The sequence below is a fragment of the Balaenoptera acutorostrata genome, chromosome 20 (genome assembly GCF_949987535.1).
Source record: "Balaenoptera acutorostrata chromosome 20, mBalAcu1.1, whole genome shotgun sequence".
NCBI lineage: Eukaryota > Metazoa > Chordata > Mammalia > Artiodactyla > Balaenopteridae > Balaenoptera > Balaenoptera acutorostrata.
The window spans coordinates 54,476,436-54,491,663 of NC_080083.1; the positions used below are offsets into that span (position 1 = coordinate 54,476,436).

The window sequence follows — 15,228 nt, forward strand, 5'->3', positions numbered from 1 at the left end:
TATACACCGCGTCTTCTTTACCCACTCACCTGTTGATGGGCACTTAAGTTGCTCCCACATCTTGGCAATTGTGAATAATGCTGCTATGAACATAGGGGTGCACGTATCTTTTGGAATCAGTGTTTTCATTTTCTTTGGATAAATACCCAGAATTGGAATTACTGGATGACACGGTAGTTCTATTTTTCATTTTGTGAGGCACCTCCAAACTGTTTTCCATGGTGGCTGCGCCAATTTACAATCCCACCAACAGTGCACGAGGGTTCTCTTTTCTCCAAGTCATTTCTTTTTTTTTAATATAAATTATTTATTTATTTCTTTATTTTTTTTGGCTGCGTTGCTGCGCACGGGCTTTCTCTAGTTGCAGCGAGTGGGGGCTATTCTTAGTTGCGGTGAGCGGGCTTCTCATTGCGGTGGCTTCTCTTGTTGTGGAGCAGGGGCTCTAGGGTGCACAGGTTTCAGCAGTTGTGGCGCGTGGGCTCAGTAGTTGTGCCTCACGGGCTCTAGAACGCAGGCTCAGTAGTTGTGGCGCACGGGCTTAGTTGCTCCGCAGCATGTGGGATCTTCCCGGACCAGGGCTCGAACCCGTGTCCCCTGCATTGGCAGGCGGATTCTTAACCACTGCGCCACCAGGGAAGTTCCTCCAAGTCATTTCTTTTTACCTAAGCCTCTCAGAGGAGGAGTGGGGACCATATAATCTCAGCCCTTATGCCGGTGGAGGGCGGGAAGGACTCGCCACAAGGCTGGAGGTCCTGAATGAACTGAGAACAAGCTTCAACTCTGGGGCCTCAGTTGCTCCGTGAAATTATCGAGCGTGGCCAGCGCCCCGGGAAGGGCGGACAGCGGGGTGGGGAGTGCGGGTGCCACTGGGGAGGGGCCTGCCCTATGGGCCCGGGGTGGGGAGGAGTGAGCGGGCACTTAGCCCTGGTCTTGGCCGCAGAACATCCACCTGGTGGCCCGCTGGCTGAGCGCCCTGGACAAGAAGCTGGAGCGCTACAGCGTCGGCAGCCACGATGACTACCGCGTGTTCCTCAGCGCCGAGCCGGCCCCCGGCCCCGAGTCCCACATCATCCCCCAGGGCATCCTGGAGAACGCCATCAAAATCACCAACGAGCCGCCCACGGGCATGTACGCCAACCTGCACAAGGCCCTGGACCTCTTCACCCAGGTAGCGTGGCCTCCCCCCGTGCCCCGCGCCTGGCCCAGCGTCAGCGCCTGCCGGTTCTCTCCCACCCACGCCACCCCCAACGCGCACACACTCCTTGAGCCACAAAATGAACAGATCCCCGAAGGACTGTGCAAAATGCAACTGATCTAAAGTGCCTGGCGCACAGCTTCACAGAGCAGAAATGCGTATCGCCCATCAGTTTCATGACCTGCACGTCAGCCCCGGTAAGTGCGGGCCGGGTCCTCGGTTTGTCCGAGCACCTTAGGAAGGAGCCAAGCTCCCGAGGTGGTTCCCTGAGGGCCACTCAGCCTCGCTGGGGCCACAGTGCCGCCCAGACCCCTGCTCTCACTCCCCGTGAGACGCGATGCTGTGGGAAGGCCGGGTGCGGAGGGGATGGGGCTGCAGCGCCCGGCTGGAGGGCGGTGGTGACAGACGGGGGGGCGGTAGTGCCCGCCACACAGCGCTCCGTGCTCTGGTCCCAGGCCCAGTCTTCCTCCCTCGACAAGTAGGCCCCACTGCCTTGTGGAGGGACGCCGGGTGACCTGGCCCTCCAGGGTGGGTAGGGGGGCCTCGGCCTGCCTGTCCACGCTGTGTCTGCCTGGACCTTTGTTCCCGTGACTCCTCCCCCATCCAAACCTCCCAGCCCCCAACCTGCCAGGTGTGTAGCCTTCCCTGGCACCCCTGCTCCCCTCCGCAAATCCCTAGCATCTGTGTCCATTCTTTTGGTACCTGATCTTCATCTGTTCTATACTAGAACTTTCTGGGTGCACGCATTTGGTCTCCCAAGTGAGTCTAAAACCGTTTTGAAGAAGAAACCCCGTATTCTCTGATAATACCCAACAAAGATCTACGTATGGAGCACATTGTGCCAATGTTGCGTAACGTCTATATCTGATTTCTTTATGTGACAATATCTGAGTCATCCACTAACCACTCCCTATGGGCTTAAAGGACCCACCAAGGTCAGAGTGTAAAGTCACAGAGAATGGAAAGCAGGAAAACAGATGTGCAGACCGGGTCCTTCCTCCAAACAGTACGTCCGTGTGCCCAGGATGTGGTAGGCTCAGGGAACAAACAATGAACAAGATCCGTTATGCAGGTGACTGGCCTGAGTCTGGTGAGGGGCGTGGACGCGTTCACAGGAGTGAGAACAGGGTGTGATGCACGTGTGGGGACATGCACGGAGCCCCAGGGCGACGCAGCTCACACTGGGGGCCGCAGGCCAGTGCGGGGTCCCAGAGCTGTTTGCTGCTGTCTGTGCTGAGTCAGCACGGAGGTGGAGAGGAGGCATGCGGTGAATTCTGTAGCATTTCGACATCGCTGTCAATCCGAGCACGTGATCCATTTTTCATTTCTATCATATCTTGCTAAAATATCAGTCAGTGATGGAGTGGGGGAGGGTGGCGAGGTCGGCAGGAAGCTGGTCCCCCACTTGCAGGAGTCTGGGGCCTGCTCCAGGCCGCAGAGTGGCTCCCGAGCCAGGCTTGGCCAGGGGGTGGGTGTCGAGGTAGAGACAGCTGACGCCCGAGGGGCAAGCAACAGAAAATGCAACAGCCTCTGGGCCCGGGGAGCAGCTCCCCACGGTGCGTGGAGCCCGCGGGGGCCTCTGGCAGGGGACAAGGGGGCCGGGAGGACGCAGAGGGGCTGCTGGGCTCTGGGGAGATGTTCTGGCTGCTTGGAGTCAGCGGGAAGTGCAGTCGCTGTCGGGCAGGAGCGAGGAGGGGCCGCCCGGCTGAGGACAGGCGAGTGGGGACGTGGCCGGGGCTTGCTGAGGTGCTCGAGGGCTCCCTAACTCTGTGCATCACCTAAGGCGTCTGCAAAGATCGGAAGGGAAGCCATGAGGAAAGCTGGGCCCTGTTGCTTCCTGAGGGGACCCTCCCAAGATCGGGGGCCCACTGCCTTCACAGAGTTTCACAGGAAGAGGCAGTAGTGGCTGGGACGCGCCCAGACCATCCTCGGGCACCTCTGTGACCACAGAGCCCAGAGGCCCGGGAGGCCAGTGGTGAGCGCTCCAACCAGAGGGAAGTCTCTGGAGGCAGACGGAACCCGCCAGGCCTTCCCTCGTCCTCGGGCCCGGCGGCTTCCTCCCTCTGCTTGGCTGTCTCAGTCTGCAGCCTTTCACGGCCGATGTCTGGAAGGGTCCAGCCAGGCCTGTCTCCTGGGCCCACAGCTGACAGGTGACGGCGCCGTCTCTATGACAGGCATTGAGGAAGGACCTGGGGGCGATGTTGGGGTGATGGAGCCCCCATCTGCGCCCCTCCCTTTCCATGTTTGCTGGAGGGGACCCCAGCCGGGCATCTGTGTCAGGGCTTCCATGGAATCAGGACAGGGCCCCTCCCTTGTTACACCTGGTGCATTTTTTCCTGGCACTTTTCCCCACGATGACCATTTGATAGGTGTCTGTCCCCTGGTCCAGCTTTCTGGCCGCCGTGCCTGCTGCCCCCACAGAGCACCCGGCCACTGGGAGGCACTCATAGGGCTGAGCGGGTGAAGAGGAGCCCAGCTTAACTTCCAGAAGCCTCTGTGTTCAGAGGCACCCACTTAGCAAAGACTAATCCGTTAAAGTCACACAAACCCAGAGAGAACTGGGCTTCAGAATTTGGGCTGGGTTGGCCTTTCCCTGGGGCCACCTGCTTTCAGAAAGGGTTTGCTCAGCATCCCCTCTTCCTTTACAGATCGTTTTTGGCGAGTTTGGGGTACTGCTTGCGTGTAGATGATGGGGAACGTTGATGATTGCGGGGGAATTATATTGGGGAATATTTTATTAGGAAGATGTATCAATAATTTGACTTGTAACCAATACTTAAAGTAATACAGCTGCATTTCTGGAGGAAGCAAGGACAAGAAAGCACGTCCTCTACCCGACTCTACAGGTCGGGAGAGACTCAGGAAACCAGCTCAGAGCAGTCGATGGCCTTAGGTCCCACCCCTCATCCCTACCTGCACCCCCAGCGAAGCAGCTGGCAAAGACAGCCCTGGTCCTGCCCGGGCCGTCTGTGCGGACCCTGCCTGACCCGGGGTGCCTGCCCTCCTGCAGGACACACTGGAGATGTGCACCAAGGAGATGGAGTTCAAGTGCATCCTCTTCGCCCTGTGCTACTTCCACGCCGTGGTGGCCGAGAGGCGCAAGTTTGGGGCCCAGGGCTGGAACAGGTCATACCCCTTCAACAACGGGGACCTCACCATCTCCATCAACGTGCTCTACAACTACCTGGAGGCCAACCCCAAGGTAAGGGCCCACCTGGAGCCCAGCTGGGTGGTCCTCCCGCCCTGCCTTCCTTTCAATTATTCTGTCTCACATTTAAGAGACACTGAATAGGTTTCATAAGCCAAAGAAAATCTGAAAACGTGCGACTCCTCTGTGACCCCAGCAATCTGATATAATGGTCACCACCCAGGCTCTGGCCACCGCCTCCAGCAGTTCTCAGCCGTCTGGCAATTTCTCTAACTCCACGGGAGTCAGTATTTTTGGGGACCTGCCAGTCCTGCACCCGAATAGGGATTCCCCCAGAAAGGCCAGCCCCCCGGGCAGCGTGAGCCAAGAGAAGACACAAAAGGGCTGCCTGGGCCGCAGGCCTTGCCGACAGAACGCAGGTTCAGAGGGAAGGCCAAAAAAAAATCCCCCTGGAGACACGGAATGCTTCCTTTCATTTGTGTTGAAAATTAAAACCAACGTGTCAGGTGCTACGCAAGCCACTGCGAGGGCTGCAGCGAGGCAGCTCCGTGGCCAGAGGGCCTGTCTGCGGGCCCAGAGGGGAGACTCGCGCCCCAGGTGGGGTGAATCCCGCTGCGAGCCCCGCCTCCAGATGTGGCCGCCCCCTCGGGAACTGAGAGCCGGCCGTTCTCCCCGCCTGACGTGGCTCCTCTTGGGATCTTACGTGGAGCGTGGCGCTGCCACAGGACCCGTCACCGTGACCCCCAGGGGGAAGCAGAAGGGAACCCCGTAAGCCCTGGGCTCCTCCGTGCTCCTGCGGCCGGCGCCTTCCTACACCAACAGAGGTAGACGTTCTGCTTACCCAGGAGGCTCCCGAGAACCTGCCCAGGGCGCCTGGACACACCCCTGCATCACGCCCTCGCTGTCCCGGCGCCCGCCGCTTTGGGGCACGGTGGGCACCCCAGGGGCCTGGCTAGAGGCCTGAGGCTCACACACCCCCTCCAAGCTTTGGGGACTGAGTGACCAGGGGCGGAGGGTGTCCCACCCATCGTAACAAAGCTCAGACGCGCTGGGAGGGGAGACCTGGGCCAGCTGCCCCCAGACCCCGGAGGAAGACGACCTCCCAGGACGGCCGCCACCCCAGCCTGAGCCTGGAATGTTGTTTGCTTAGTTCCTGGCCAAACACCGGAAGTCGGCCCTCCTCCAGGGAGGGGGACAGTGGTCTCCGTGGGCAGGTGCCGGGGGTCACTTCGCCTATGACAGGGTCTGAGCTGAACGCCGGCGGCACATCTTACAACACGCACAAGAAGATGTGAAGAAAGCATTTCCTCATCACAGCAGCTTCGTCAGAGCAGTTCTCTCCGGGGAGATTCGAGTGGGAGGAGCAGTCTTGCTAGAAGTTTCTAACGACATTTACGCAGACGCTTCCCTCGTTACACACCCACAGAACCCTAGTTGGGTAAGAAACTGCTCGAGAACGCACACCGTGTGCTCCAGTGACCAGCGGGGTGAGGCGTGAGTGACACTTGGCGTCCCGCTCAGCAGTGTGTGATCAGGCCAGGGCCCCAGGCCTGCGCAGCCTGACCTGCCCTTTGTCGGAGCTCGCGGCGGGGAGGCAACGATGAATAACCTCCTGTGAGGATGTCGCCCTTGGCCTGCGACGAGCCAGTCCGTCCTCCCGACTCTGAGCAAGTCGACTCAGGCTCCGAGGGCGAGGCCTGGCAACATGTCTCTGACAACCGCTCTGGGGACTCCATCCGGCAGGTGTGGGCACACGGACGGCACCCGCCCCCCCCCCCGGGGTTAGTCCCACTGCCCCGCATCCCAGGAGGCAGCTCACGGGGGCCAGAGACGCAAACTGGGGTGTACCCGGCCCCACTTTGCAGGAGAAACAGAAGCTGTCCCCGAAGCAAATATGCAAAATGCAGAAAAGGCAGCTCGGCACATACCCAAGATAACCAAACAGAAAAACTGCAGTCACAAGATGATGATCAAGAGGATATTAATGGTTTGTTTTGTTTTGTTTATTTATTTATTTTTGTCTGCGTTGGGTCTTCGTTGCTGCGCGCGGGCTTTCTCTAGTTGCAGTGAGCAGGGCTACTCTTCGTTGTGGTGCGCGGGCTTCTTACTGCAGTGGCTTCTCTTGCTGTGGAGCACGGGCTCTAGGCGCGCGGGCTCCAGTAGTTGTGGCACACGGGCTCAGTAGTTGTGGCTCGCAGGCTCTAGAGCGCGGGCTCAGTAGTTGTGGTGCACGGGCTTAGTTGCTCTGCGGCATGTGGGATCTTCCCGGACCAGGGCTGGAAGCCGTGTCCCCTGCATTGGCAGGCGGATTCTTAACCACTGTGCCCCCCCGGGAAGCCCCAATATTAATGTTTTAAGTCAAAGTTCATGAGAGCACATCAGACACTTGATAAATCAGCAAGTTCTTATTCAATTAACTTCAACTTGCCCGCATTTGGTAAACAGCGGCCATCCAGGCAGGGCACTGTGGGAGTTACATAAATGCCCACCTTGCCCTTAAAGAGCCACTATCCTCAGAGAAACTTGTGTGTGTGCTGTGCTGCCCAGCGCGTCAGCTGCCGCCACACGTGACGTGCAGCAAGTCCCAGCGGAGGGGAACGAGACTCTGGATTTCAAAAGCTTGGTCTAAAAAAAAGAACGTAAAATACCTTATTCGTAGTTTTTACGCTGAGTGCCTGTTGGAACAATCTTTCTACTTAAGCGGCTGCTGGAAAATCTGCAGTTATGTACGTGGCTGCCCGTGTGGCTCCCACTGCTGGCCAGCGCTGTGCAGGAGCAGCGATGTGCTGGGACCGGGGGGGGGGGGGATGGGTTCCTGGCTTTGTGGAGGGGCTGCACTCGAGCCGCTCTGGAGGAGGAGCAGAGTCATGGCCATGTGGTGGCCAAAGGAGCGGCATCCCAGGCTGAGGGCACGGCGTGGAAGCAGAGGCAGAACAGAGGGCAGTGAGAGTGGCCGAGGGTGGGATGCACGGAGAGACCCGGCCGCCAGGGGGCGCACTTGCGTGCACTGCCCGGTTTGGTCCGGTTCCCTCGGGCCCGGGAGCCAAGGTTCTGGCGGGGAGGCTACTTGCTGGAGCTGGCTGTGCCACCGAGACCTCAGGGGCACGCATGGGCAAGGCTACTGGAGTATAATCGGAACCAGGGCCCTTTGGGGGATCAGAAGGTAGACCCACTCGATAGATCCTGAAGGCACGACGAACTGGACGTGATTCATGGCCAGAAAGATCTGCGGTGCTAGAGAGCCAACACCCCACCCACAAAGAGTTACCGCTCTTGCTGGAGACGGCGGTGCAGGGAAAGGTCACAGGTGGCGCCACACTTCCATTTCCAAGCGTGGGGAACCAAGGGGGCACGGGCAGAGGGAGCGTGTGGGAGCTGGCGGGAGGGCCTGCGGGGTCTGCAGTGCCGGTGCTGGGGTCGGGGAGGTCACGTCAAGGGAGAGCGAAGAGGGGCGGGCACAGGGCCGGGCCGTCCTGGCTGGGGGTGGGGTGGAGGCAGGGGAAACTGGCAAGCCCCTGGTGCGAGGAGCCCAGCAGGAAGAGGGTCGAGGAGGAGCTGGTGGCCGAGTTAGGGGGGAGGAAAGGCCAGGCTTGGGCCTGGTGACCGAGGGTAGCAGGTGACCCTGCAGACCTGGTGGAGGCAGGGGTGACAAGAGGGGCTGGCAGACCCAGAAAGGAGCAGGGCACAGGGTCCCCTGACGGCCGCCGCCCTTCCGAAGGTGCCCTGGGACGATCTCCGCTACCTCTTTGGGGAAATCATGTACGGCGGCCACATCACCGACGACTGGGACCGCCGGCTCTGCAGGACGTACCTGGAGGAGTACATCCGGGCGGAGATGCTGGAGGGAGAGATCCTGCTGGCCCCGGGCTTTCAGATCCCCCCCAACCTGGACTACAAGGTGAGGGCTCCTTCCAGGGACGGGTAACACATTAAACACGAGCTGCCTCTGTGACTTACAGCACAGGCCTTAAAGAGGTCCATGCCGTCCCGCCGGCTCCCTGGCCAGAGCCTCCGTCGCAGATGGACCACCAATAAGCAAGCGGACAGGCAATCCAAATAAGAGGGCTTGAAAGGCAGCCTCCATGGAGGAGTGTGGAAACTTCCTCTGTGTGGCTGGGGAGCAGCCCCAAAAGGGGGTCAGGGAAATGAGGTTTGGTACAGAGGGCAAGACGTGGACAGAACGTTCTGGGACGCGATGCTTAATAAACGGGGGACACGGGTTCCGGCTCGCACAGCTCTCCCTGCTTACCCAGCCCCCACCCCTTTTGCAGGGTTACCACGAATACGTCGACGAGAACCTGCCCCCCGAAAGCCCCTACCTGTACGGCCTGCACCCCAACGCAGAGATCGGCTTCCTGACGGTCACCTCGGAGAAGCTGTTCCGCACTGTCCTGGAAATGCAGCCCAAAGAAACCGACTCGGGAGCCGGCACCGGGGTATCTCGCGAGGAGAAGGTAGGAGCCTGACTACCCACTCGCCAATGGAGGAAGGGCAGGGCCTGGGACCTGGGGGTGCAACAATTGGCAGCAGCCCCTGGGAACTTGTCAGCAACCTCATCGGACCCCGCTCCAGACCTCGGGGGTAGGAGAGCCTGCAAGCGGGCTGCTGCAGCCCACACGGAGCACCAAGGGCTGAGCTAGAGAGAGGCGGGCACCTCCGTGTACTCGCCAAGCAACCTCCCTCCCCACGGCTCCGGCTTCACCGGCTGGGCTCCAGAGAGTGCCTGCCCTGCAGCCCCGCCCCGCGAACACGAGGGCAGCAGCCGAAGTCCTGGGTGGGCAGCGCGTGTGGCTCAGGCAGGGCAGTCTAGACGCTTAAACCAGTCCCTCCAGATGTTCTTAGGTGAGCCTGGGGGACAGATCCCATGAACACTCACCGCAACAGCACAGCGCAGACAACGTTAAGAGCGTTTAATAAATTCCCCGCTGTCAGGGTTACCTCTGCCGTCTCAAGAGGCATCGGCACCTTGGCACTTTTTAAAATATTCCGGACAAGCTCTACTAAAAATTACCCAACTATTGGGCTTCCCGGTTAAGTAGACCGAATTCTTGACTGGAAGACTCTCAGTGCGCTGAGGCCCCCTGACCTTTTCTTTGTCTGATGACTGAAACCAGAGACCTGCTGATGGCGCTCTGGCGGCAGTGGTGTTCGTGACCACCATGTGGGCCACCCCTTGAGAGGGTGTGACCAGCACGGTCCCTGCAGACAGCCCACACCAAGGACAAGGTCACAACCCCACGGCCACCAGGGGATGTGATGGGGGAGGGAAGCAGTGCATTCAGGGATGTCTGAAGGCACCAGGCTAGGGCAGCCTGATGCTCCCGTGGCCAGAGCCATATGGCCTTGACAACGAAGCCAGAACACTAAAGCCTGATGGCCAAGATTACCTTCCCCTGATCAAACGCGGGGCTGCGCCTCCGTGATCCCGTTTTTTCTGGCAGCTCCGCCTGCCTTGCCCCTGGGCTCGGAGTTGAACGTCGGGCTAGCACCCGGGCCCTGGCGCTGGGGGAGGGCTGGGGGTGCGGGCACAGTGACATGGGCTGGCTGGGGGCTGGCTTCCAGGTGAAGGCCGTACTGGATGAGATCCTGGAGAAGATCCCAGAGACCTTCAACATGGCCGAGATCATGGCCAAGGCCACCGAGAAGACCCCCTACGTGGTTGTCGCCTTCCAAGAATGTGAGAGAATGAACGTCCTGACCAACGAAATGCGCCGCTCACTGAAGGAGCTGAACCTGGGGCTGAAGGTAAAAAACAGGGGTGGCAGGACCTGGGGTGTGACTTGAGATGCGGGCTGACCACCGCAGGCTGACTTCCCTTGGCCACAAGACCAACAAGCCCCAGGCCGCTGGGCCTCGGCATCTCGAGTTCCCCGGTCTGGAGGAGTGGGCACCTCAGGGCATCTGCGGATGCATCCAGGTGGCCATGGACGCCATCTGGACTGTTCCCTGGCAGGAAACCCTGGTGTGGCCACCACAGGGCATCTGCAGGGGCACTGCACAGACCCACGTCAACTCACGACACGGGGGGCTGGGGGGGAGCTCGCCTCCCTGAGAGCAGGTGAAACAAGCCATAGGACTGACCGGGTCTGCGTCTGTGCCGAGCGCCCCAGCACCCCTGTCTGCGTGTCCCTCAGGGAGAACTGACCATCACGACCGACATGGAAGACCTGTCCACGGCTCTGTTCTACGACACTGTGCCCGACACGTGGGTGGCCCGGGCCTACCCCTCGAGGATGGGCCTGGCGGCCTGGTATGCCAACCTCCTGCTCCGCATCAGGGTAAGGACAGGCTTCTGGCGAGCCGCTGCCCTGACTCTCAGCAAACCTGCCGCCAGGGCCTGAGGAGTGAGGCTAGGGAGGGGGCGGAATGTGCAGCCCCGTCAGAGGCCTGGAGGCCCCTGCTGGCCTGGCCTCGGTCGGTCGGAGCACAGCTGGAAGGGCCTGGGCCACACCACGGGCATGCAGGCCCGACAACGCGGGAACTTCCTCCCCGAAGGAAGCCAAGGGCGAGCGCGAAGAGCAGCTTCTGTGGCCACAGACGCAGAGCCCCTCCCAGCAGAGCCCCTCCCAGCAGCGCCCGGGAGGCTTCAGGGACGCCCATCAGGGGCGCCACCTCCCGGGGGAGAGCGAGAGCAGCAGCCTCTTTCAGACCCAAATCTTCTCAATCGTGAGCCCCGCCTCCTGGACCCTGCTCTCCCCCAGACCGTGAAGGGGCGTCTCAGGCGGGCGGCCGTCCTCTGTGCGGAGGTGGGGAGGCTCTAGCATGGCCCCGCTCCCGTCCCCTGCAGGAGCTCGAGGCCTGGACGACGGACTTCGCACTGCCTACCACCGTGTGGCTGGCCGGCTTCTTCAACCCGCAGTCCTTCCTCACGGCCATCATGCAGTCCACGGCCAGGAAGAACGAGTGGCCGCTGGACAAGATGTGTCTGTCTGTGGAGGTGACCAAGAAGAACCGGGAGGACGTGAGCGCGCCCCCCCGGGAGGGCGCCTACGTGTACGGGCTCTTCATGGAAGGTAACGGGCACCGGCAGGGGAAGCACGGGGGGCATGTGGGCTCACAGCAGGCTGAGGAGCCCCAGCCACGTGCCGGCCTATGCTCGGCTCTGCTGCGGTGCAGGCTCGCCCTCAGACCTGAGCCCCCGCTTTGAGGCCATGAGGAGCTCAGCCCTGGAGCCCGGGACAGGCATACGTTCTGGGGGTGAGGGTCCAGGAGCCCACCTCTGTCAGGGCTACTGTCCAACCACCCCACCCCCAAGGCACAGGTTCAAAGGCAGGGAGGCCCGGCCGGCCCCCTCCCCTGAGCCCAGTGCGAGGGCATCACATGGCCAGGTCCCAGCAGCAGGGGGGGCGCGAGGCTGGCACTCATTCAGCTCTGCCCACGTCACCCCTGTCCCGCACCGGGTAAGGTCAGACAGGACCAGCCGGCAGGCTCACTCTGAGTTGAGTGCCAGCGACTCCCCCGCCCTCCTTAGCGACTGATGTCACCCCTTTACCCACCCCCCCCCCCCCCCCCCGTGCCCACATCACCAAAGACAAACACAGCGGCAACCATTCTCCATGTTTATTTTGGAATTACAGACAGGAAATCTACGCATCATTAAATAGGGTGAGTAGAAATAAGTCTGGTTCAAGGCAGTAACAGTTGTATGTGCATATACATATTTATACTGTGCAGGTACACGTAGGACAGTCGCTACATAGGAAGGGAAGCGGGGAGCTTTAATCTGTCATTTTCAGCTGGAGTTATGATTTCCTGCCACTGAAATGAACAAGGCTGACACATGAGGCTCTGAAACCACCACGCACGCAGACAATGGAGCCCAGCACTTTAGGGCTGATCTGTCCCTCAGAGGTGCACAGCGAGACACACAGGCAGTCACGCCGTGCACACGACCCCCACCCCGTCCTCTGCCTACAGCCCCCCCTGCAGCAATTCCTGTGCAGTCCAGGCCCTGGCACCTGGCCTATCTCTGCAGGGGTGCGGGTGCAAGCCAGGCCCCTCCCCTCCCCCACTGCCAGCACAACAGATGGGAACCGGGAACCAGTCACCTCACCCTGGGCCACCCTGACCCTCGGCCGTGCTGTCCCTGCAGGAGCTCGCTGGGACACCCAGACGGGAGTCATCGCCGAAGCGCGGCTGAAAGAGCTGACGCCGGCCATGCCCGTCATCTTCATCAAGGCCATCCCTGTGGACCGCATGGAGACCAAGAACATCTATGAGTGTCCCGTGTACAAAACACGCATCCGCGGCCCCACCTACGTCTGGACCTTTAACCTGAAGACCAAAGAGAAGGCAGCAAAGTGGATCCTGGCAGCCGTGGCGCTGCTCCTACAGGTCTAGCTGGAGCCCCGGGTCCCGCCGCGAGGCCCATGCTGCCTGGGGCCAGGTCCTGGCTGCAACTTCAAATTTACAGTTAGGAACTCGGCCTTGCAACTATCACTTATTTTCACAGGAACTGATGATTGCTTTTTTTGTTCTCCTAAATAATCGAGGCACTTTATAACCATGCACATCTAGACTAGCCAGAGGGTGGAGGGCAGCCTGGGAGAGGGGGTGTGGATTGGATTAAAACAATGAAGCCACTTAGCCAGGTTTGTCTGATTCACTTGAGCCGGCCTTCAGCCTGATGGCCACCAGGGGCCTGGCACAGGCTTGGGGGTGAGGCCCCAGTTCCCAGCAGCCAGGGGAGCATCCCAGGAACCAAACCCCCAAATCCTGACTTCCCACAGGGTCAGTTGGGTTTATCTTTTCCCACCAGTGGCATGTAGGGTTAGAGCTGGAGGCAGTCACACCCTTGCCTGATGCTACCTGCAAACACCCACCACTAAGGGCCAGGGTGTTCCATTCCCGTACGAACAGGAGCGGCCACTGCCACAGACACTGTCCCCTAAAGCACTATTCCTTCTCTCAAGCAAGAAAACCTCCCTCGATTATGGTAATGCCGCCTCCCTGCCCCAGAATTCTGAAAAGCAAACTATTCCACGGAGGGGCCATTTCCATACAGCTCAAGTGCTTCCCTGTCAACTGCCCACTTTCTGAAATTGCTGGGAACGGGAGGGACCACTTTAAACACGTCTGTGTCCTGGGAGGTCATGATAAATGGTCGTCCCCTCTTAGTTCTGGGCAGCATCTTCGTTGTCTTTTGTCTCCCTCCCCTCTCCCCACCATCAGTTCTCACTTCCTGCCACCAAAGTAGACTTTAAAACAAAGTCTATAACAGTAGACAAAAAAGGGCATTATGTAACGATAAATGGATCAATACAAGAAGACAATATAACGTTCATTAAACATATACGCACCTAATATAGAAGCACCTAAATGTATAAGGCAAATATTAACAGATGTAAAGGGAGAAATTGACAATAACACAACTAATAGCAGGGGACTTTAACACCCCTTTAAATCAATGGACAGATCATCCAGAAAATCAATAAGGAAACAGTAGTCTCAAATGACACGTTAGGTCATTTGGACTTAATAGATAACTGGAGCACATTCCATCCAAAAGCAGAATACACATTCTTTTCAAGTGCACATGGAACGTTCACCAGGATGGATCACGTGCTAGGCCACAAAACAAGACTTGACAGATTTAAGAGTACAGAAATTATATCAAGCGTTTTTTTCCCAACCAGAACAGTATAAAACTAGAAAGCAATTCTAGGAAGAAAAATGGGAAAAATACAAACACACGGAGACTAAACAACATGCTACCAAAAAAAACCAATGGGTTAATGAAGAAATCAAAAAGGAAATCAGAAAATACTTTGAGACAAACAAAAATAAAAACACAACTTTCCAACATCTATGGGATGCAGCAAAACCAGTTCTAAGAGGGAAGTTCATAGTGATACAGGCCTAACTCAAGAAACAAGAAAAATCTCAAAACAACCTAACCCACCATCTAGGAATTAATTAGAATTAGAATATGAAGAACAAACAAAGCCCAAGTCAGCAGAAGAGGGACGGCTGCTCAGCAGCCAAGACACCCTGACTTCCAAAAAGGTGAGCTTATCCACAGGCACTGTGCCCCAGGGCTAAGCGCTGCAGCACCGCAGTGGGCACACGGAGGCCAGGGCACAGGCGACAGGGCTAAGGAGAGGTGGTGTACACACACACACACACACACACACACACACACACACACACACACACACACGCCAGCAGGGAAGGGACCAGAGGTGGCCCGCCTCGTCTGGCCTCATTCTGTGAGCTCCTGCTCCAAAGGGGAGCAGGTGGCTACCGCGGTGCTGGTCCAGGGCTGCCCTGGGACAGGCCCCCATCTGACGGACCCAGGTAACGGGTGCAGACAAAATGAGACGACGATGAACTGGAAAACCAGGGGTACAGGAAGGCAGCTAGCAGGGCCCACAGACTCCAGTGGGGTCCCACAGGCTGGCACCTCGGTGTTTTCTAGCTTCAAAGCAGAGTAAAGCAAGCACCACACCCCCCGCCCCAACCTGGCCTCCTCCTGAGTTCAACTTGATGCTGAAGTAGTTTTGTGAAAACTTTTTACCAAGTATTCACCCAATCCATGGGTGAAGAAGAGGTCCTAGAAGCCCTAACTCCGAGGCCAATAATTTACAACAATCCTGGGGCCTGGTGGGGCTAAGGGGGAAAAGGAAAAATGTCCCTCAAATCCTCCCTCCCTGGGGCCTAGAGAATCCACCCCTTTGGAAGGCAGGCGTCCTGCCCCCAGAGCCTGGCCACCGGGCAACACACCTCTGCTGGCCAGGAGGGGTCACTGTAGCCCTTCGTGTCCAAGCTGGAGGGCCAGGAGAGCCACCACTCTCACTGGAGGACATAAAATTGCCAGTGGCCACCAGGCAACTCATTTTAATCCCTGGTAATAACCACAAAATGGGGAGATTTTCCAGTTTTGCCT

The 15,228-nt window shown here is 58.7% G+C and overlaps 2 protein-coding genes across 6 annotated transcripts in view; one reads left to right on the plus strand and one right to left on the minus strand.

Moving 5' to 3' along the window:
- DNAH17 (dynein axonemal heavy chain 17) overlaps window positions 1-12,918 on the plus strand; it is a 109,588-nt gene extending 96,670 nt beyond the window's left edge. Inside the window, exons 73-80 of the mRNA XM_007185782.2 lie at window positions 941-1,168; window positions 4,206-4,397; window positions 8,062-8,241; window positions 8,615-8,797; window positions 9,906-10,088; window positions 10,478-10,621; window positions 11,131-11,356; window positions 12,436-12,918. Coding sequence (XP_007185844.2) covers window positions 941-1,168; window positions 4,206-4,397; window positions 8,062-8,241; window positions 8,615-8,797; window positions 9,906-10,088; window positions 10,478-10,621; window positions 11,131-11,356; window positions 12,436-12,683 — 1,584 coding nt within the window. The 3' untranslated portion in view covers window positions 12,684-12,918. The remainder of the gene's footprint in view (window positions 1-940; window positions 1,169-4,205; window positions 4,398-8,061; window positions 8,242-8,614; window positions 8,798-9,905; window positions 10,089-10,477; window positions 10,622-11,130; window positions 11,357-12,435) is intronic.
- PGS1 (phosphatidylglycerophosphate synthase 1) overlaps window positions 1-15,228 on the minus strand; it is a 65,060-nt gene that overhangs the window by 14,114 nt on the left and 35,718 nt on the right. For 3 of the 5 annotated variants that reach the window (XR_009006265.1, XM_057535592.1, XM_057535589.1), the window contains one exon: window positions 12,393-12,528. The exons of 1 other annotated variant lie outside the window; for it this stretch is intronic. The gene's annotated coding sequence lies outside the window, so the exon portion shown is untranslated. Of the gene's footprint in view, window positions 1-12,392; window positions 12,529-12,596; window positions 12,618-15,228 lie in introns of those variants that run through there. One more of the 5 variants, XM_057535590.1, reaches the window with a different exon arrangement.